The 22,870-nt window shown below is 36.5% G+C and overlaps 4 protein-coding genes and 1 pseudogene across 5 annotated transcripts in view; 2 read left to right on the top strand and 3 right to left on the bottom strand.

Moving 5' to 3' along the window:
• Positions 1-138, top strand: part of LOC101312643 (DNA-directed RNA polymerase III subunit rpc9-like) — a 2,030-nt gene extending 1,892 nt beyond the window's left edge. Inside the window, exon 5 of the mRNA XM_004301528.1 lies at positions 4-138. Within this exon, the coding sequence (XP_004301576.1) occupies positions 4-138 (135 nt within the window). The remainder of the gene's footprint in view (positions 1-3) is intronic.
• Positions 139-517: 379 nt separating this feature from the next.
• On the bottom strand, positions 518-2,387 carry LOC101291829 (annotated as a pseudogene). Its single transcript, XR_184712.1, has 5 exons — positions 2,318-2,387; positions 1,992-2,206; positions 1,274-1,444; positions 916-1,151; positions 518-766 (listed from the first exon to the last, which is right to left on the bottom strand). The product of XR_184712.1 is annotated as a bifunctional epoxide hydrolase 2-like (transcript).
• A 2,147-nt stretch (positions 2,388-4,534) lies between these two features.
• On the bottom strand, positions 4,535-6,508 carry LOC101291530 (bifunctional epoxide hydrolase 2-like). Its single transcript, XM_004299982.1, has 5 exons — positions 6,273-6,508; positions 5,948-6,162; positions 5,624-5,794; positions 5,261-5,499; positions 4,535-5,050 (listed from the first exon to the last, which is right to left on the bottom strand). The coding sequence occupies exons 1-5, from the start codon at positions 6,340-6,342 to the stop codon at positions 4,798-4,800; spliced, it is 948 nt and encodes a 315-aa protein (XP_004300030.1). The 5' UTR covers positions 6,343-6,508; the 3' UTR covers positions 4,535-4,797.
• Positions 6,509-8,196: 1,688 nt separating this feature from the next.
• LOC101291243 (bifunctional epoxide hydrolase 2-like) lies at positions 8,197-10,103 on the bottom strand. The gene is made up of 5 exons (XM_004299981.1): positions 9,973-10,103; positions 9,643-9,857; positions 9,319-9,489; positions 8,990-9,228; positions 8,197-8,787 (listed from the first exon to the last, which is right to left on the bottom strand). The coding sequence occupies exons 1-5, from the start codon at positions 10,040-10,042 to the stop codon at positions 8,538-8,540; spliced, it is 945 nt and encodes a 314-aa protein (XP_004300029.1). The 5' UTR covers positions 10,043-10,103; the 3' UTR covers positions 8,197-8,537.
• A 1,623-nt stretch (positions 10,104-11,726) lies between these two features.
• LOC101290954 (squamous cell carcinoma antigen recognized by T-cells 3-like) lies at positions 11,727-20,024 on the top strand. Its single transcript, XM_004299980.1, has 16 exons — positions 11,727-12,007; positions 12,094-12,227; positions 12,307-12,364; positions 12,627-12,842; positions 12,994-13,269; positions 13,564-13,698; positions 13,781-13,906; positions 14,760-14,804; positions 14,904-15,011; positions 15,451-15,593; positions 15,691-15,814; positions 16,308-16,382; positions 16,651-16,986; positions 17,115-17,207; positions 17,813-17,942; positions 19,056-20,024. The coding sequence occupies exons 1-16, from the start codon at positions 11,792-11,794 to the stop codon at positions 19,262-19,264; spliced, it is 2,424 nt and encodes an 807-aa protein (XP_004300028.1). The 5' UTR covers positions 11,727-11,791; the 3' UTR covers positions 19,265-20,024.
• Positions 20,025-22,870: the final 2,846 nt, after the last annotated feature.

The raw sequence follows: 22,870 nt of genomic DNA, 5'->3' as shown, positions 1-22,870 counted from the left end.
GAGCTAGTAGAGCTGGTTGCAGAGGTATTGACTCCTCCGACTGCACCATCCCTTAAACCAGAAGCAGGTAATGATGAGATTGATGCAGAGACCATGAGCGTGGAACCAATTGAACAAAATGATGGCAGTAAAGACTAACCTGAATTTGAGGAAGCACCCATGGAGACTTGTTGTATTGACCATATTCTGAACTTAATGAGCAGCTATTGGTTGTCTTATACGTTGACAGCTGCATGAATGTATCCAAGTGATCGTTGAATGTGTGTGATTTTAAGTATAAATGATGTTGGATTTACCATTTCTGGTTTCACAAGAGACCTCTCACCACATTTAACAGTTATGATTTTAACCTTATGATTTGCTATCTAAAGCTCAGGCGAATACAGAAAATCAAAGTTCATAGCATGTATTTCAGAACAACTATAGAAAATCACACAAGGAGCACAACATTTGATAACAAGGGAAACCGACAGATGGAACATTAAATTGGTCCTCAGGCACATGGAGAAACGTTGAATCAGATGCCATGTTTGGCGAGGAAAGTGAGGATTAGCTCATTAATTTTCTCAGGAAGTACTTCTTGCACAAAGTGACCCCCTTCTGCAATGAAGGTGATGTCCAAGTCAGGCACAATGTGCTTCATTGCCCCAGATCGAATGTAGTCTTCAGTCCCCGGAAAGTTCAAGAGGTAGTCTTTCTCACCCTGGATTAGCAGTGTTGGAGCTGAGACTTTTGGATCGTATAACCACAATCCACTGTTAAACTCCTGCATCAATGAAAACATTTTCCAATACAATTAAGAATATTGTCAAATTTAAGAAATATTTTTTATGTCATGAAGAATGTGAAAATGATTAGAAGCTGGTCTTGGAGAAGTGAGTGCAACAAGTTTGTTTCTTGATATCAATTCCCTACCTGTATGGTACTCTCAGAGCAAAACCGAATCCAGACGTCTCATACAGAGATGCATAGACCTAAAGATCTTCCTCCGACAGCCCTGGCGGTAGAGGAATAGCTGGATCAAACAAATCCATGATTTCTTGATCCTTAGCAGCTATTGGGACCTCACTTCTGGAGAAGAGAATGTAGATGTTCCTTACCACCGACTTGACATCAAAGCGGCCAAAATCTGCTTCTGCTCTCCCTGGCTCCTGTAATTATGTAACAACATTATTAACATATGCAACAATGCCATAGCTCATGATTACAACTGATGCAGGCTAGGGAAAAGCGTTGTCGATCATGAAAATGATCATATAAATGCGATTCATACCTGCCACCTTGATATGTAGAATCCTTCAGGAAGAAGATGATTTTGGACAGCAGAAGGATCTGGCAGCATGAAAGGGATACCTAGTGATATGAGACCACCTATTCGTTCGGGATAAGCAGCAGCTACCAGGTATTCAGTTATAGATCCAAAATCCTTCCCAACAAGGAAAGCCTGGTAATTTATCAAAGCTAAGTTAGAATGGTGTATAGATATAATTAACGTCAAGTTCTTGTATCAAGAAGTACTTCATAAATCACAGTACAATTGCACATGTTTGATGACGCACTCGGAAAAAACATTGATGCTAAACAGCATTAGCAACAGTTTGTGTTATAGAAAGCAAGGAATGTATCATGACTCATGAGTGGGATATAATAGTTTCTATGTATTAGCACTTGCAGATCGATCAACTGTTCTTGATTGATCATTCTAGAGTTGTAAGTAGGTACTGTAATATTATCAGTACTTATCATTTAGCTTCAATCTATAATTATATGTTCCACTTGGTTCTACAAGACAGGTCTTTTACTTCACTTGGTTCAAAGACAACTGATCAACATACTGACAGCTTTAATTGATCAATGAACCTTTGCTTGGTGAATAACATTATGGGATGAGACTCGATCAATACATCAACAAGTGTTACGGAATTCTGGATGACCAGGGCTCTCTACAATCAAAATAAAACGATTAGTGTATGTACTAACGCATATATTACCTTGTCGATGGCCAAAGCATCCAGAACTCCAACAACCTCGTCAACAAGGTCCTTGAAAGTTGCCTTTTCGGGCTCAGCTGGCAGCTCAGAAAGTCCATATCCCCTGCAATCAAAGGCAATCGCCCGGTAGCCATTGTTGGCCACAGCAATCATTTGGTGCCTCCACGAGTACCATATTTCAGGAAATCCATGCAGGAAAACCACCACCTTTGGACCTGCATTCCGAATTAGTAACTACTTGTCATTACTTATAATTTATCACTTGTAATGGGTGGAAAGTGTAAACACTCAAACAGCTGGGATATATGGACAAAATATGTGCTTACCACGTCCAATTTCAGCTACATGAAGCTTTAGTCCTCCTACTTCCACAAACTTGTGCTCGATCTTTTCCATGACAGATCGATAAGATCAAAAAATCAAATCTTGTTTGATTGAGCTAGTGCAGAGAAATGAAACAAAGGAGGTGTAATGCAAATGAGCAATTGCTTCCTGGATTTGTACTGCTCGCGTCATTTTATAGAGCTTAGATGATAATCTTGTCCTTTCAAAATTGAAGTATTCTAGCTGAAAGAATATGCTGAGATCAAGGAAGCTACTGCACAGTCTGCAACCTATAGTCTCTACTCTATGGAGCATCTAATCATCCAAAGTTAACTACAAACGGAAAAATTTATTTAGTACCATATATGAAGTCATCCAAAAACAACAACAAACAACTATTACGAACGGGACTTTTTAGCAGAACTTTTAGTATTTTCTCTTTGAACTAATAAGCATATTAGTTTAGTCCAATTGTGGGTCGATTTGAGTAAATAATGCTAATTATAGTATTCTTTTGTTTTGTTTCTTCTCGTTCTTTTAAGCAGGCCAAGATTGTTTAGTACACTGGTGTGTATTTGGGGATAACCTCAAAGTATGTATGGCATCCAAGGTAGTTGGCCGGTTTCTATTAATTTCAGCTTATAATGAAGAGGGAGTAGATTAATATTCAAACTTTAATTAAAAGATCAGTTCCTTGACATTGGAGGATAAAAAACTTGAGAAGAAGAAAAAAAAAAAAAAAGTAGACAGTTCCGGTTCCAGGATGAGTATAAAATAAGCAAATGAATCGACAGAGAATGCTATTTCTAGCTAAGCAGGTAGCATGGTGATAGTGTGGGTAGATTTTTCTAAAAGGCAATGACTGCGTGCTATCGATGAAAGACCGAGTAACTGGATATACTAATTGTTGGTCTGCACACTTTTATATGCTCTCAACTGTGTTTGTGACTTGGAAATCAAACTTTTCCATACAAGTAGCATAGAGCCAAAGAGATACGGCAAAGGAGCGAAAAATTGATTCATGGCAAGGAAAGGAAAGGCCAAGGCTGATGAAATTGTCAGGATGTACTTATCCTTATTATCACTGTATCGGATAGTGTTGCAAGCTAAGAAGCATCATAAGAGTAGACCAGTGGACAAGTGGGACAACCATAAGATATCATCACTTGTTTTCCAGATGCTGGACACACACAATCGTAATATCATTAGTACCTACCAAACCAAACCAAACAAAATGCATGCTTATATATATCAGCATGATATATGTACTCAAACTGTAATCATAATGAACAATCACTTGATCAAGTTTATATTCCGAGCATCTTTTATTCTTACCAGATGGATGACATCAGATTGAGCTCCATTTGAGGATAAGCAGGTACTAAAGTATTGCAGTGCATGAGCTTACCAGGGAGGAAAAGCTCATTAACAGTAGTGGTGCTCATCACGCGTGTAATTATCTTCTGATACAGATATAAACCATGCTTGAATGAAATCAATGAAAAAAGAGTTAGATAGTTGATAAATTTAAGCTGCTATAAATCAGTCTCTTTCCCAGTGACTAATTTACTGTTCTTATATATAGTTGCAAGGTTATCTCAAGGACATTTATGGTTGGAAAATATCAAAGTAGGAGAAAATAATGTGAGTTTAATATTGTGCAGAACAGATTGTTGTTTTGCTATATTGGAAACATGGTACTTTTAAATGTATACAACAGAGGATACCATTCACTTGAGATGGATGATGATGTTGAAAACAAATTCTTTCATCATCAAGTATTATAAAGGTGACTCCGAATTGCAAAAAGAGAAATTCCTTTAGCATATTGCCTTCAAAAAGACATTCAAGATTGGATCTCAACCAAATTTTAATTTGACATACTTGAATTCTGATGACCATGCTAAACATATTCATTTTATAGCATCAGAAAACTGTACTTCAAACTACAGTTGAAGCAGTACACGTACGTGTGATATATACTTTATTCAATCCTAACCGAATAATCATATCTAAATCCTATTTAAGATTATATATATACTCCAATGGCATTGGTCACCAATGCTATGTCATCTGAACTCCAGTTTTGGATCAAGGTCATCATAATGACCAACCCTTTCATTTCAGGCCCAAATTCACTGGAAGCATGCCAACCAGACAATTCTAACACCAACATGCATGCATTCAATAAGTCTTGATATCTCACCTTGCCTAGCTGTGGAATAAGTAATCTTTGACAAACTGTTCATATTCATAGGCTGATGGCCTGAACTTATTCACAGAAACAGTGCTCAAATACAGGAAATCCTAGTTCATGAACATAGAGTTTTCAGAACAAGTAGCAAATCAGATGCCGATCACAAGATTTTATTTAACATTGGAAATAGTTTCTTTGACCCAAATATGCAATGTAATTTGCATACACTAGACAGAACATCAATTTTTTCCCTTGAATTCTCTAGGTACGTCAAGCAATATAGAGTCAGATACCATGTTTTCCAAGGAAACTGAGAATTAGCTGATTAATCTGCTCTGGAAGTTGTTCTTGCACAAAATGATTCCCTTCTGCAATGTATTTAAGGTCCATATCAGGCACAAAATGCTTCACTGCCCCAGTCCTTATGTAATCTCCGATCCCTGGAAACTTGAAGAAATAGTCTTTCTCACCCATTACAAGCAGTGTTGGAGAAATGACTTTTAGATCAGAACTGTAACCGCAATCCACTGCTGAAGCCCTGCATAGGTGGAATCAATTCTAATACAATTAACAAATGAAGATATTCTATTCCATGTAGAACTATGATCATACGACTTTTTTTGGTGTTTTGGTTATCTTGAGAAAAATATGAAATCAGTACACCAAGTTGTTTATCCTAATTCCTAAAAGCTAAAGGGAAATAATTGAAAATAATTAGGACTGAGTAAATGCAAGAGTTATGTGTTACCTGTATGGTATTTGCAATGGAAAACAGAATCCAGATTTCTCATAAAGAGATGCATAGACTGAAAGATCTTCTTCAGAGAACCAAGGTGGTAGAGGAATAGCTGGATCAAACAAATCCATGATCTCTTGATCCTTAGCAGCTACAGGTATCTCACTTCCACTGAAGAGTATGTAGATGTTCCTTATCACCGACTTAACATCAAAGCGGCCAAAATCTGCTTCAGCCCTCCCAACTGGCTCCTGAATTAGGTAACAACTTAATAAGCATATGTATGTACAATAATTCAGCATTGGAAATGATCAGAACTGATGCAGGTCTAGGGAAAAGTGATGTCAATCAAGAAAATGAGAAGATGTTTTATACCTGCCACCTTGATATATAGAACCCTTCAGGAAGAAGATGGTTTTGGACTGCACTCGGACCTGGTAGAAAAAAAGGAATACCTAGTGATATGACACCAGCTACTCGATCAGGATGGAGAGCAGCTACTATGTATGCAGGCATAGCTCCAAAATCCTTACCAACAAGGAAAGCCTGGTCATCATGCAACCGGGTAAGTATTATTTTGGCTATATGGTCATATGAACCTTCTTCAACTACCTATATCATGCTTAACTGGGTTTAAACATTAACTTAATTTTAAGAAGCACTACTAAACACACACACACACACACAGATCCACATTACCTTGTTAATGGCCAAAGAATCCAAAAGGCCAACAACATCTTCAACAAGGTCATTGAAAGTAGCCTTTTCAAGCTCAGCTGGCTGCTCAGAAAGTCCATATCCCCTGCAATCATAGGCAATTGCTCGGTAGCCATTGTTAGCCACAGCAATCATCTGGTGCCTCCAAGAGTACCATATTTCTGGAAATCCATGCAGGAAAAGCACCACATTTGAACCTGCATATCAGAAAGCAATGCTTATCATTGTTATTAGTTGTTGTACTCTGTGGGAAAGAACCAAAACTTTTAAATCAACATGGAGCTTATCTGGACTGGATCATACGTACCACTTCCAATTTCAGCTACATGAAGCTTTAGTCCTCCTACTTCCACATACTTATGCTCGATCTTCTCCATGAGAGCTTGACAGAAACACTCAAATCTTGCTTGTTTGATCCAGCAAAAGGAGAGAAATATAGCAAGAATCAGACTTGTCAAGGGATTCAAATCAGTCAAACCGTTGCTTCTTAGAGTCAACTAATTTTGTCCTTTTATAGAAACAAGATGTAGGCATCTATGAACGCCATCAATATGGAATATTAGCTAACCTCTAGTCTTTGGTAGATGAGGTAGTCACATCCAAAGCTGACAAGAATAAAAGAGAAAAATAGAATATATATATAATAAGTACCATGTGGGAGGTCCATCCCCAGAAAACAATAGAAATCAATCAATCTAAAATGAATGATAGTAGTTATATAATTTTTTTCAATTCCTTTTCTGAATGCAGGCCATTACGTTTGTGGTTAAATGGGGATTAGCTTGAACTATATTTGTCACACAATATTTGAGACCAGATATTGACCATAACTACTTTGGCTCAACAAGAATATGGTGTTGCTAAACTATGAAGGTGCAGGGCCTTGCTATGAATCTCTATTTTAATTTATAATCACCATGTTATTCGAAGGTAATGACTGCGCGCTAACGATGAAAGGCCGAGTAACTGGATATACTAATTGTTGGTCTGCACACTGTTATGTGTTCTGAAATGTGTTGGTGATTTGGAAATCAAATTTATGAATTTATCATATCAGTCGCATAGAGTCAAAGAAATACAACAAAGGAGGGGGAAATGAAAGGGCACTGAGCAGTGGACAAACATAAGAAATCACTTGCTTTTCAAGATGCTAGACACTGACAACCGTAAAAGAAACAAAATTCATGCTTATATCCGCATGATGTACTCGAACCAAATCATTATGAACAATTACTTGATCAAGTTTATGTCTATTATTTTGCTAATTATCGTACAGTACGTCTTGCTACTTGCATGACATCATATCGAGCTCCTCTTGTAAATGAGGTACTAAGTATCCAGTGCATAAGCTCACTGCTGAGGAAATGCTCATTAACGGTGCTGCTCATCACGCATGGAATTATCTTCTCATACAGATATACATGCTTGAATGAAATCAAGTTAAGCTGCAATAAACCTTTCTCTTTTTCGGTGGCTAGTTTATTGTTCTTACAAATAGAAGCAAGGTTATCTCAAGGCCATTTATGGATGGAAAGTTGAACTAAAGTAGGAAGACATACGAGTACATGAGAATGATGAGATGGATTGATACTTTGTTCTACTGACATCATGGTACTTTTGAATGAATGCAACAGAGGGTATCATTCACATGAGATGTATTATAATGTAGAAAACAACGACATTCACTTCATGATCAAGTATCATAAAGGGACTCTGAATTGCAAAACGAGAAATTCGTTTATTGAAAACTATAGCATACATATTGCCTTCATAAAGACATTCAAGATTGGATTTTCAACCAGATTTCAACTTGACATAATTGTGTTCTGATGAACATGCTAATTAAACACATTCATTCTCTTGAAGCAGTGAAATTATATTCAATCCTCAGTTCCTCACCTCATACATATCCCCTTTCAAAAGAACCTCATAATCATATTCAAATCCTCTTTGAGATGTTATATCCCATGACATATACTCTAATCCTATGTCATCACTCATCAGAACTCCAGTTTTGGATCAAGGTCATCATGAATGACCAACCCTTTCCGATCAGGTCCAATCCAACCTTGCTATGTGTGGAATCAGTATTAATTCTTACACAAACTCTGTTAGAGAGATTTCCTCTCCTCAAATCAAGTCATGATGCTAGCACTCAATGTTATGATTAGGCTGTCTTATGATTCTGCTGTAAGTTTGTAAATGCGTATCATACTGATATAAATGTAGTTAACTTAATAGCCTTCAATAGCCTTTTGTAACAGTAGCAAGAGCTGCTATATATTTGTATCTTGGTAGAACAGAAAGAAAATGAAATTCAGTTTCTACAAACTCCCCACAATCATTCACGTCCACATCCTGCTTATTCCCCAGGAACAGTGCTCAAGTATATATAATCCCAGTTCATAAGCATAGAGTTCTCAGAACAAGTAGCCAATCATATGCGGATCCCAAGATTTATTTAACAAATAAAATAGTTTATTTTTCTTAAATTTGCAATTTATTTAGCATACACTGGACAGAACATCAATTTTCTCCCTTGAATTCTCCAGGCATGTCGAGAACTATGGAATTAGATACCATGTTTTCCAAGAAAAGTGAGAATTAGCTGATTAATTTGCTCTGGAAATTGTTCTTGCATGAAATGATTCCCTTCTGCAATGTATACAGTGTCCAAATCAGGCACAAAATGCTTCACTGCCCCAGTTCGTATGTAATCTCCCATCCCCGGAAACTTGAAGACATAGTCCTTTTCACCCATCACAAGCAGTGTTGCAGCAGAGACTTTTAGATCAGTATAACCGCAATCCACAGCTAAAGTCCTGCATCAATGGAACCATTCTGTTACAATTAACTATGCTGATGGGATGCTATATTTAATGTGGAATTAAGATTATACGATTCTTTTTGCTTTTTTGGTTATCCTGAGAAAAATATGAATTCAGTACACCAAATGTTCTTATCCTAAGGGCTATAGGAAAATAATTAGGACCGAGTAAATGCAAGAGTTATGTTTCTTCCTACCTGTATGGAATTTGTAATGGAAAATAGAATCCGGATTTCTCATAAAGAGATGCATAGACTGCAAGATCTTCTTCAGAGAACCATGACGGTAGAGGAATAGCTGGATCAAACAAATCCATGATCTCTTGATCCTTGGCAGCTACTGGAATCTCACTTCCACAAAAGAGAATGTAAATGTTCCTTATCACTGACTTAACATCAAAGCGGCCAAAATCTTTTTCAGCCCTCCCAACTGGCTCCTGAATCATGTAACAACTTAATTAACATACGCAAATGAGTAGAACTCAAGAGTGGTGTCTGATCAAGAAAATGAGTAAATTTTTTTATACCTGCCACCTTGATACATAGAAACCTTCAGGAAGAAGATGGCTTTGGACAGCAGCGGGACCTGGTAGCATAAAAGGAATACCTAGTGATACGACACCAGCTACTCGATCAGGATGCAGAGCAGCTACTATGTAGGCAGGCATACCTCCAAAATCCTTACCAACAAGGAAAACCTGGTCATTATGTATCTGGGTTAGAATTATCTTGGCAATATGGATTTGAACCTTCTTCAACCACCTTATGACTTATCATTCTTAACTGGGTTCGTATACAGATTAGATTTTAAGAACCACTGCTAGACATAAAGACAAGAACGTACACATTACCTTGTTAATTGCCAAAGAATCCAAAAGGCCAACAACATCTTCAACAAGGTCATTGAAAGTAGCCTTTTCAAGCTCAGCTGGCTGCTCAGAAAGTCCATATCCCCTGCAATCATAGGCAATTGCTCGGTAGCCATTGTTAGCCACAGCAATCATCTGGTGCCTCCAAGAGTACCATATTTCTGGAAATCCATGAAGGAAAAGCACCACATTTGAACCTGCATATCAGAAATCAATGCTTATCATTATAATTAGTTGTTGTACTCTGGGAAAGAACCAAAACTTTTAAATCAATATGGAGCTTATCTGGGAATAAAACTGGATCATACGTACCACTCCCAATTTCAGCGACATGAAGTTTTAGCCCTCCTACTTCCACATACTTATGCTCGATCTTCTCCATTACAGCTTGACAGAAACACTCAAACCTTGCTTGTTTGATCCAGCCGGAGCAGAGAAATATAAAAGGAATCAGACTTGTAAGGAGATTGAAATTAGTCAAGCCACTGCTACTTAGAGTCAACCTGCAGTACTTTTTTTTTNTTTTTTTTTTTTTTTTTGAGAAGAAGATTCAACCTGCAGAGCTTAGTTCCCTAATTTCATAATAATTTTGTTCTTTATAGAAGTTAGTCCCCCAAAACAAAATGTAGGCATCTTTGAACGCCATCAATATGGAACGTTAGATACCCTCTAGACTATAGTCTATGGCAGATGAAAGAACAGCATCATGCAACTACAACTTAATCAACAAAAATAGCGTCATTCAACTACAACTTAATCAAACGCTTGTCATTCTAACTTTTAAAAATATCATTTTAATTAGTCACTCAACTTAAACATTGTCTATCATTTTGGTCATTGCGTTAAAGGAGCAGTGACTAGGGGGATGCATTCACTGTATTGTGTCAAGTCCCAAACAAAAGTCGAAGCACTCACAATCAGAGCAAAGAACTCGAGGATTGTTGTCTTTAAATTTTGGTGGCATTTTTCAATAAATGATCCTCATTCTCAGCGGTGGGAACGTTTGGCAGCATCTTCATACAAGCAAAATGGCGACTCCGTCAAGCAGCCATCTGGCGACTTAGCCATGTATGATACTTATATTGATCGAGTATAATGGTTAACAATATATGTATCTACATATTTAAGATATAAAAAAAAATAGTATGTATATATATATATCTACATATGTGGGTAAATAACTAGGAAATTGGTGGTTTTGATTGTCAAAATACATGCTATAACTAAAAACATCCTTACTTTAAGAGTTTAAGGAGGTCCTCCCTAGATCCTGACTATATATATATATATATCTCTTGTCATTGAGGCTGTGTGTAAATTTCGTTTAATCATGATGTATAATGATTTTGATATATGCATGCGCTGCTAATATTTCCTCAGTGTTATATTGGCATTTCCAGCAACAACTTCAAGCATTGATGTACAATGTGTTAAACCAAACTCAAGCAACAACTTCAATACAACAGAGCCTCATTATGTACGGTGTTAAACCAAACTCATTGAATCGATCATAGAAATTTGAGAATTTAAGCATCTTATATCAATTACACTGTGGCGTTATTATATCGGTACATGGGTTATATCAGTACCTGGGTTATTAATTAGTACAAAAAAATAAAAAAGATTTGGAGTACGTGATGACATACTTAAGGATACCAAAGTTGCGTACATATATAATATTTATTAGGAGGTGAGGTATGAACTTTTTTTAATTATCATGTAGTGAGAAAACGACATGTAGTGAACATATTTCTTAATTTATCATTAACGGATCTGATTAACCTAGATCCGTATTTAATTCGTTTAATTAATAGACTAACGGATCTGTTTCGATTACGGATAATGATTTTTTTCCAAACCCGTTTAAAAGCTACGGATCCAAAATTAAAAAGGAAAAAAGTTCAAACGGTATCTTAAAAAATAAGATACCATTTTTTAAAAGGTAGGATATCAAAGTTTTGTTTCGTTAAAAGGAACTTTTTTTACCAAACTAAATTTAGAAATGTAACGAAATAGAAAAACACACTCAAGATAGCAATAAAAATATAATAAAAAAACACACTCAAGAGTCAAGATTGCTCTTTCCATTCCAGAGCGAGAGAAAGAGAAAGAAACCAAATAGACTTCAGAGATGGACGAAGAAACCCTAAACCCCGAACCACACACCGTGACCTCTCTAGCGAACAACAATGGAGACCAACCCATGCCGGATGCCGCTGACCAGAATCTTAGCTCCTCCGACTCCGATTCCGACTCCGCCTCTGATCCCGGCGAAGATCTGCAGCAGATTCAAACACTCGAAGCCGAGCTCGCAACCAACCCCTCTAACTACGACGCCAATGTCCAAGTAAGCATTCACGTTTGCTAATCTTCTCTTTCTCATTCACCTGATTCGCGCTATGGTTTAGTTTCTGAATTGTGGATTTGGTGCAGTACATTAAGATGATGAGGAAAATGGCGGACATTGAAAAGCTGCAGCGAGCGAGGGAGGCTATGAGCAAGGTGTTCCCATTGACCCCCTCTATGTGGCAGGAATGGGCTGACGACGAGGTTGCCATGGGCTCCGGGTGTGCACGCAGCTCATCTTAGCTTCATTTTATGGTTTGCTTGATTTGATATGCATCATATTTTTACTCAATTGTGCAGAGCCGAGACTTTCGCTACAGTCGAAAAGCTTTATGAGCAAGGAGTCTTTGATTATCTGGTTGGTTCTTACTTCTTTAATTTAATTATGCCAAATGATTTGTTGAATTATAATCAGTGTTTAGTGTCTTTAAGGTTTAAGATCAAATCATTAGTGTCATGTCGGCTTTTGGTGCTGTATACTGTTTGTGGCAATCGTAATCGTATACAACATTTAAACTATGGAAGGATAAACCATCCGCTTACTGCGCTTATGTTGTTTAACTATTGAATAATTGCTGTATTGTGATCTTGACTGTCAACTACATTACCTTCAAATGCAGTCCATCTCTCTTTGGAGTGACTACTTAGCTTTTGTTCGAGAAAATGATCCCTCAGTAAAAGAAGCTTCACCTGCTGGTATTTCAAAGGCAAGAGATTTGTTTGAACGTGCTCTTACCGCAGCTGGTTTGCATGTATCTGAAGGGAGTAAGATATGGGAAGCTTACAGGGAGTTTGAGCAAGCTATATTACATATTATCGATGGGACTGACACTCAGGTTAGTAGGTCGTACTTTTCAGTCTTCTTATATTTGCTCAGTTATTGGTTACTATTTTTTGTTTGCTGTTATTATTATGTGATTGACTAGAAAAGAGTTGCTTTTAATTGTTTAAATAGATTTGGAGATCTGAATGCTTATAACTTAGCAGGCTAGGGAGAAGCAAATTCAGCGCATTCGTGTTATATTCCAGCGTCAGCTATCAGTTCCCCATGTTGATATGAGATCAACACTATTGGCTTACAAGGCATGGGAGATGGAACAAGGAATCGTTGTTGACACTGGCTGCAGTGATCATGATGGTATATCAAGTCATGTTGCCTCAGCTTACCAAAAGGCGTTGGAAATTTACAATGCCCGTGTTTGTTTTGAAGAAAAAATCAGTCAGCATGATATGCCTGATGAAGAAAGACTAAAACAATTCATGGTAATTATCTGTTGAGATTTTTGCTTCCTAGAATCTTGAAAGAGAGAGCTGTTTATTAAAGGAACTACATTCTACCTCCTTTTTTCAAAGATAAGAGAAATTTGTTATAAAAAATAAACAAGCACAAATGTGGATGGTAAAACATGACTGAGAAACAGCAGAAATTTCTTGGTGTTATTCCACTCTTTCGTACAGGGTTGTCAGTGTGTTGCTTCATTTATAAATTTACTTATCTTTTGCTAAACATTGTCTGTTTTGGGAGAGATTAATTGATTTTTCCTTCTTTTTTTTTAGAACTACTTGAAATTTGAACAATCTTGTGGAGACCCTGTCCGTGTGCAAGTCTTGTATGAACGCGCTATTACAGAGTTTCCTATAGCCAGTCAGCTCTGGTTTGATTACACTCACTACTTGGACAAAACATTCAAGGTTATTTATCTCATTAGATCTTTCCTGTTCTGCGGGCTATCATTTTCTGTTCATGTAATTATGTTACACTCTTTCCTCTCAGGTTGGCAGAATTATAAGCAATGTTTATTCCAGGGCTGTGAAGAATTGCCCCTGGGTTGGAGAACTTTGGGTCAGATATTTGCTTTCCTTGGAGCGTGGCCATGCTTCTGAGAAAGAGATAGCAGCTGTATGTTTGTGGTGTTAACCTTCTTGGCTAGAGCATTGTCTTAAGGAATTTAGTCTGATTAGTTTATTTCTATAATGATAACTATTTGGTGGAAAAATTGTTTCGAATTTGATTCGTAGGCTCCTTTTGACATTATGCATCTATCAGATTGAAAAATTGTTATTGCTGTCTGGTCATTATAAATATTCCCTAGCCAAAAGATAGAAAATAACAAAGACAAAAGAAGAAGATAAAGAGGCTATTATTGAACAGACTCTGGCTATGTCACTACTCTTGCTTACATTGGTACACTGCCTGACCTATATCAAATTCTAAATTTTTCAATTTCTATTTTCCAAAACTGAATACCTGTTAGATGTATTCTTTACTCCCTTTTGGGTTATTCGGTGCTCTCTATGAAATGCTTTCTTATTTCTAGCTGTCATGCCTTCAGTTCATATACAGTGTATCACACCCACAATTTGATATATGAATAGTTTCTAGTTGTCATTTTTGTAGTTTGCATTAGTGAAGTAGGGAAGTGGTTTCCATTTTGGGTTTTGATTACGGGAATAGATGACCAACATTCTTGATTCTGAAGACAAGCCAAAATATTGAACTTTCCAGACACTGTAGTATAAAATGATAACTGAATTCTTCTAACTGTAAATGCAATGCTAGTTGCATGGTTTACTTCTCATTAGAGTTAGTCTTAACAAATTATTTGCATATATAAAGAATGTTTGTCCTGTTAGTAGAACAAAAATTGGAAAAAAGAAAAATAGCTGTTTTGTTTTAGTAATTATATTGTTCAGTGTCCATTCTGCTTCACTTTTATGCAGTTCTCCACCCTTACATTTTCTTTGTCATTCAGGTGTTTTACAAGTCCCAGCAATGCACCTTTTCAACACTCGATGAGGTAACTAATCATGTTATATTTGAGCTTTCAGTCTGCTTTTTGCACTTAAAGTTGCCTGTGATAAATAAATAAATTTTACTGTGGACCTTTTTGTTTCAGTATGTGGATTTATTTTTCACCCGCATAGATGGATTAAGACGAAGAATCTCATGTCCCATTGAAGGAGATCACGCCTTGGATTACTCAGTGTTAAGGGATACATTTCAGGTATTTCTCTTTTGCTAATGCAAACAGATAGTTCAATGCTCAAATCTTTAGCACTGAGAGGGAAAATGATCTCATGTTTAAACTTCTACAGTTACTTATGAGCAAAGAATTTCTGGCAGTTACGTTCTTTTCTTTATTTCATGAAAGGAAAGGGATGGGTGTGGGGCCATTTCTTGTGGTTTAATATGGAGCTGCCAATTTATAGGTTCTGCTAGATTCTTAAACTGTTAGATAATCTTACAATTTGCATTTTATAGATAGTATTGTTTGTCCTAAGGCTACTTAGGAAAGGGATTGGTTTTCTATTATTGGAGCACTTTGCTGCTCTCTTTGATGGTCTGCTTTTCCATTTTACCTGTACTCTCTTTGTTTGTGCTTATGAGAAAAACCGGAATTATTGCTTCTACATATATGTATATTCTAACAATATATCTTCCAGTCTGCATCAGATTACCTATCACCACAGATGAAGAACACAGATGGCCTATTACGTTTGTATGCTTATTGGGCCCGCCTAGAGCTACATCTGGGAAAAGATATAGCTGCTGCTCGGGGGGTTTGGGAAAGTTTACTGAAGATCAGGTTCGGCCATCCTAGATTTTGGAAATTTTAGTTTGTTACATTGAAAGGCTTATTGAAAAATAAAATCATGCTTGTTATTCAATTTTTTGTCTATTAGTGGTACAATGATGGAAGCCTGGCAAGGTTATATAGCAATGGAAATTGAATCGGGCCATGTGAATGAAGCTCGTTCCATATATAAGAGATGCTTCAGTAAAAAATTTTCCGGCACTGGTTCAGAGGTAAGGTCGTCTTCCTAATCTGTCATAGTGTCATACAATCAAACATTTTGCGTGGCTTCGTTTTGGTCATACATTGATTTGAGTCGTCCTCTATAATTAACTTATCAGGTGACTGTCATGGATGAATAATCTCTTTTAGAATAATTAGTCACTTGGCTTATAGCTGTCCCCATTTCTATTTCTGTAGTTACTGAGTATTAGTTTTGCTGGTAGAGTAGACTTGTTGACTTTGTTTTCATTGAAGGGCTGTAAGGGTATTTAAGTCTGTAGTTCAGAGAAAGTGGGCGCGGCATATTTATTTAAATTTATTTTGAATTAGAATTTTAATAGAAATCCTATAGGGACTTCTCTCACATGATTTCCTTGTTCTTCATTTGATTTTGAGTTCGGAATTGCATCAGCTTTATTATTAATAGAAGTTCAGTCATTTGCTACATAATTTATTTTTGGATTAGATGATGCGTGCACCCCCCTAAAAAACAGAATAATTCAGGACATCTGCTACCTGTGGTTGCGCTTTGAGAGGGAGTTTGGTTCATTGGATGATTTCGACCATGCACAACAAAAGGTATATCTTCACTCAGTACAATTCAAACTGAATGTTCATTTGAGGTTCAAACATTTTTTAAATCAGAAATATGATATATTTCATTGGGGAATTGGATCATAGTTTTATAGAAACTGAAATCATGTACGATCTTTGTAAAGATTTCACATCATTTTTCTTTTAGAAATTTCAAGTATTAATTTTCTTTTATATATGGTCAGAGAACAATTTTATGATAACTGATTGATTGAAGGTGTTAACAGAGTGGGTATACTTGACTTTATGTTAGGTTGCTCCCCGTCTACAGGAGCTTCAACTATTTCGGTCCAAGCAAGAACCCCAATTGACCGAAGAGAGGGACAATTCTTTCAAAAAAAATGTGCGCGACAAGAGAAAGCAAGCTTCAGATGCAAGTGAACAACCTTTAGCAAAGAGACAAAAGGATGCAGGTCAAAAGAAAAAGAAGGAATATGAGGTCCAAAACTTAGCTGAACAAAATGAAGGGACAGAGATGAAAGCCAAGGGTGTCAAAGGTGTACAAAGTGAGATGAAGGAGCCTGTTCAAGAGAAAACAAAAGTATACGCTGACCAATGCACTGCTTTTGTATCAAACCTGAACTTGAAGGCAAGTATACACCACCAGCATCCCTCCTTATTCTCTTGTATGCAGTACACGTGCATGATCTTTATATCCGTTACTTTGTTTCTTTTGGTCAATGTATGATCTTATACTGTGGGTGATAACTTGTGCAGGCAAATAATGAACATCTTCACCAGTTCTTCAGTGATGTTGGAGGAGTTGTTGCTATTCGAATACTGAAGGACAAATTCACTGGAAAGTCAAGGGTAGGTATCTCTATCTCTCTCAACTATAACTAATTTCATGTCTTTGTGCACCTACATGTCATACCTTCTTGCCTTGATATGAGTCTTAAGACACATTGATAGCTTGTCTGATGTATTTTATTAGTCTGATACATAAGTAGTGGACTGCCTTAGGTGCAAAGGTCATGATTAGATTAGGATTAATGAACTGTAGATATGCTGTGTTGGGGATAAGGGAGCAAACTGCATTATATCGGGCATTATGCTTACATAAAGTTGTAAACTGCATTGCTGAAATCGTTTCATTTATCATACCCCTGGAGGACCTCCTTCAGCGGTTAAATAGAAAAAGAAAAACCATAAGCATATATTTAATGCTGAACAGAAACAAGTATATGCAGGTTATCTTATAATAGTTTTCTTCTTCTCTATAATATATACGGTTCCATTATGCTATTATTGTGGTCATCTGACCGAAGTGTGTTCTTTGTATTCACTTGTTTCTCTATTAAATTTTTTGTTTTTGTTTTTGTTTTTGATTTTGATTTTGATTTTGATTTATTTATATATGTTTTTAGGCGTAGAGTGTTCTGAATTTACGTTGTCCTCTTAATTGACTTATGAAGGGACTAGCATATGTGGACTTCTCGGATGATGCACACCTTGCTGCAGCTGTAGCAAAAAATAAGAAGACACTCCTAGGGAAGAAGTTGAGCATTGCACGATCAGATCCGAAGCGTGGCAAGAAAGAACATGGTAGGTTTACTAGGTTACATTAGTTATTCTACTTTCTTTCTATGCACATTTCATGTTCATCTGTGCATTACCATGCTGGTGAGTATGATTTCGTTTTCATATCTAAATCATATTAGGCTCTACATCTTCGGCTTTGTATCTACTTTTTTGTTTGATGACTTATTTGGACCTATTCATGTGCTGGATCACAAAATATAGAAGATTTTGATAGTAATGCTCAAAAATAATTGTAATATTATAACAGAAACCATAGTTTATGTAGCAATCAGCATAATCTTGGTCCTGATATTAGAATCTACAATGGCTTTGAGGGTATGAAATCATGGGTTTTGGGTGGTTTCTATATCACATATGGGAACACAAAAGCTCTTCAGTAATTATCCTGGCAATGGAGACACCCCTAAAATAAAGAATTAACCAAACGTGGCCGATGCAGAGGCAATCAAGAGAGCTGCATAAGTATTAAGTAATTATATAACCAACAGAAAAGTGGGCTAATCCAACTAATCTTGCGTGTACAATAGAAAAACTAATCTCACTTGACTTGTACAATAGAAAGAGCGACCTATAGTACTTGATGATTTGAAAGAAGTTTTCAGTTTCTTTTATTTTTTGGGGATGATCAGTAGAATTTTTCTCTTAAACATAATAAAACTAATTAATCCCAGTAAGACACACCTAGTCCTGCAGAGATTACATTGAAGTTTGGAAAGGGGACTGTGTGCATCTTCAAAAGTGTCTTTCCAAGTTCTTTGGCTATTTCATTTTTGTTAAACATTACTTGAGTAGAGTTTGAGAAATGCAAGTGGATAAGCACGACTCAACAAATTGCCTGTTGATTAGGATCTCATGTTATATATGAACTATGAAGACTAGCTAGTTTCTGACTTGACATGCATTTCTTGTAAGCTTGAAGGACTTGTTACCCAAATTTTAACTGAATTATGTATTTGAATGTTCACAAGTAGCCATGTATTTAGGTCTATACGTACCTAATCGTCAGTTTGATTTGAATTCTTTTTCTGGGATGAGAAACGTATTTTCTACCTTGCGGTCATGATGTGTTTTCCAGTTTGATGTATTTCTTATTATGTTTATTAATTATTCTGACAGGGCATACTGATCAAACCGGTGCAGCCAGTGGATCTGGTGAGCCACGCCAAAGAAGCGACAATGTTCTTCTTAAGGGGAAGAACACATTTGCAGTTCCAAGGAATGTTGCTGCACTTGGTTGGAGCACGAATAAGCCAAAAACTGAGGATCCGGATGATGAAAAGCCAAAATCTAATGATGAGTTCAGAAGCATGTTCCTGAAAGGTTAGAGATATGGTTTTGGGTTTAGGGGAATCTGCATCAGGAACACGTATCAAACCAACTTTTCCCATGCATAGGGATAGTATTGGGTTCAGTTTTTAGATATATGGAAAAATGAAAAGGATCTGTTATCAGCTACACAGGATGTATAGGACAAATCTGATTCTGCTAAAACACAATACATGGGATGCTTGCGAATTGTTGATTTTTGACAGCTTTTGGGTGTTTGATGTCTCACATTTTTACTATGTGTCCATGCTTTGTTGTATACTTGTACTTGAAATAATTTTTAGGAAAGCATTCTGTTGTGGGGTGCCTGAACAATTGGCAGGGGCCTTCAGTATTGATTCCTTCCCTGGAGCTTTTAGATCCACCTAGTGGTTGGTTGGCACTGTGGATGTGCAGAAATATCATAGGCCTTTTCTCAGCACATCACAAGACCGCACAACCAGTCTTGTCAGCTAGCTGCATTAGCTCTTAGCTACAACTGACCTTATTGACATCTTACATCCAAAGACCTCAATTGAAGGGCATCTAGTGATCGACAAGCATTCTGATGATTTAAAATTCAAGAATTGCAATTAATATTGGATTTTCATCAAGTTTAGATTTTTGCTAAACTTCTCATAATGTTGAAGTCTACAAGTGGCTCAAGAGAGGATGAAGCATTTCCATGACAAGAGACAGTGACAGTCAAGACTGATTATGTGCGGTACGAGATATGGTTTATATCTTAAACTACGACACTACAAGAATCACCCAATGTAGAAGAGAGTTTTCCACAAATTAACTATCGGATAGGTGATACGGTCTCTACGAGGTGTAGGGAAAAAAAAAAAATAGCTTTTGTTTTCAATCCAAAAAAAAAATAATAATAATTTCTTTGTATGCGTAGGTTACACATTTTTGTATAGATGTAGGAGATATTTTCTTATTAACACTACAATTGTATTTTATATAAACCTCCTATTTAGAGAGGCTTAATACATTGAAGCATTCCAAAACATATCAAGTTATTCTTTTCTACTTGGTATCAGAACTGGAACTTGTTGCTGTGTATCGTATCCTCAAATCGAATTCCAAAACCACCACCACAAATCCGTTGCACAATTATTGAAATCAAACCATCCCTGAATCCTCAAATTTCGAACCCGATCAAATTCTTTACTCAAATGGCAATTCTCAAGTGTACTCATTGTGGAGAGATTGGTCACTCCAAAGTAAGGTGCTATGAAACAATTGGATATCCCGATTGGTGGGACTTCACCAATAAATCTCAAACAAACGTAAGCAAGGTTGCAGTTGCAACCATAGAGGAAGAGCATCCATCTAATACCTCAGCTAATGTAGCCTAGTCAGGTTTGATTGGTATTGGTAAGGTTACTTCGAATAGCTCTTGGATAATTGACACATGAGCTTCTAACCACATGACAAATGACTCTAGTCTCTTGGAAAAACTAAGACCCTCATCTCAAAATATTGTTTCTACAGCTGTTGTCTTGTCCGATTTTTTAACCCTAGATTATGTGTTGGTTGTTCCTTCCTTAGCGTATAATCTCATATCTGTTAGTCAAATTATTCTTGCCCTTTCATGTATATTCTATCATTCTTTCTGTGTGTTTCAGGACATTCTGACTCGGCGGATTTTGGGTTATGGTGTAAAAATGAGAAAATTATACTACATGGATCTGACAGAGACTGGAGAAAAACATAAACATCTTTTAGGTCAAACTAATCAAGTCAATGGAGCCGAGAGTGCTACGAAAGATGCATGTGTGGCTTTGACACCATTGTTTAGGACATCTAAACTTCAGTTATCTTAAGAAGCTGCAATTGCAATTATTTTCGGGTGTCGACTATTCAGATTTTCGTTGTGACATATGTGAACTGGCCAAGAGCCACCGTATTTCATATTCCCCAAGCCTAAATAAAAGTCATATTCCTTTTATGAATATTCATTCTGATGTTTGGGTCCTGCAAAGAGTCATTCTCTCTCTAGCGCCTGGTAGTTTGTTACATTTATTGATGATTGCACTCACATGACTTGGGTGTCTCTACTGAAAAACAAGAGCAATGTTTATTATAGATCCACAGAATTTCACAAGATGGTGTCTACACAATATCAACAGGTTATTCGAGTTTTTCAGTCTGACAATGGCGGTGAATATGTTAATGGCCTTATGCAAGAGTTTATGCAGTCCCATGAAATTCGACATCAGACTTCAAATAGTTATACTCCTCAGCAAAATGGAAGCAGAGAGGAAAAATCGACAGTTTTGCTTGAAGTTGTTCGTGTCTCCTTATTTGGCATGGATATACCTCATGAGTATTTGGGATAAGCTGTGAAGTCTGCTGCCTATCTCATTAATTGTACCCCCTTCTCGGGTTATTGAATGTCAAAACCCTTTACAGCAGCTTCAGAAACTTCTCTCAATTCCGTCTACACTTCCCTTTCTCATCTTTACAAATCAAATTCATTTTCAATCACTTTCTAGCAATGACATAATATTGATTAAAAAAAATAACACAACCTTAATTTCAATAATATGTTTGTTCAATACAAATGAATATTGTTCCTGAAAAGACCAATAAATAAGTGATGTGAAATCCACACACCCCAAATTGTAATCCATATACCCATTTTCCATTTTTAAAGAATAATTGGAAAGAAAAAAAAAATCATAAATGGAATGTAAAACATTATAGTACATATTAGTAATGTAAGAAATCCTAGAAACAATTTGTATTAATTGGATTAAGTATATCATTAGTATAAAATTTTATTTCGTTCCATTGACGTTGAAGAATAATTAAGATTAAGAACTAATTTCAGTTTATCCCCATCAACCTTAGGTCGATCATCATATTAGTCCATTTTCTTTCAAATTCATCAAAAACACCCCTTGACTCTCAATTTTTATCAGCCATGTCCAAACCTCCGTTCACCATCTAATTCCTCCGTCAAGTGATAACGTGACAATCAAGAAGAAAGTCAAAATTCAAAAAAAAAAAAAACCTTTCTGACCATTTTTTCCCCATATCAATACACATCTCCGTTCCCGTCACAACCTCTAACCATAATGATTTTGGTGGGATTGAATGCAAATTATCTAATTTGCCCTTTTTTTTGTGGGCCCAGCGACTTCAAATTTAGTTTTTTTCTTAATGCAAGTAATTACATGACGGGGGAATTGGATGGAAAACGGATGTTTGGACACGGCTGATGAAAATTAGAAGTCGAGGGGTGTTTTTGATGAAATTGAAAGAAAATGGACTAACATGATGATCGACCTAAAGTTGATGAGGGTAAAGAGAAATTAGTCTTAAGATTAATTAAGGATTTCTTAAAGGAGAAGGATCAATTCATGTTTCATTCTATTAATATCCGATCTTCATTAAAGCTAATTAAGCCTTTTTAAAATTTGAGAGGGTTCGCCCTTAGCTAGCTACGCCATTGAATGCAAATCAAGATTTAATCTTTCCAGTAAAACAAAGCACCTGAAATACATGGCCAATTAAAGGTTTCTTAATTTTTCTTGTCAGGTGTTATTATTATTATTTTTTGAGGAAAATTTTTTTATTTTATTATTATTATTATTATTTTGAAACAGAGG

Source organism: Fragaria vesca, linkage group LG5 (assembly GCF_000184155.1).
Source record: "Fragaria vesca subsp. vesca linkage group LG5, FraVesHawaii_1.0, whole genome shotgun sequence".
Lineage (NCBI taxonomy): Eukaryota > Viridiplantae > Streptophyta > Magnoliopsida > Rosales > Rosaceae > Fragaria > Fragaria vesca.
This window is presented reverse-complemented; position numbering and strand designations above follow the sequence as displayed.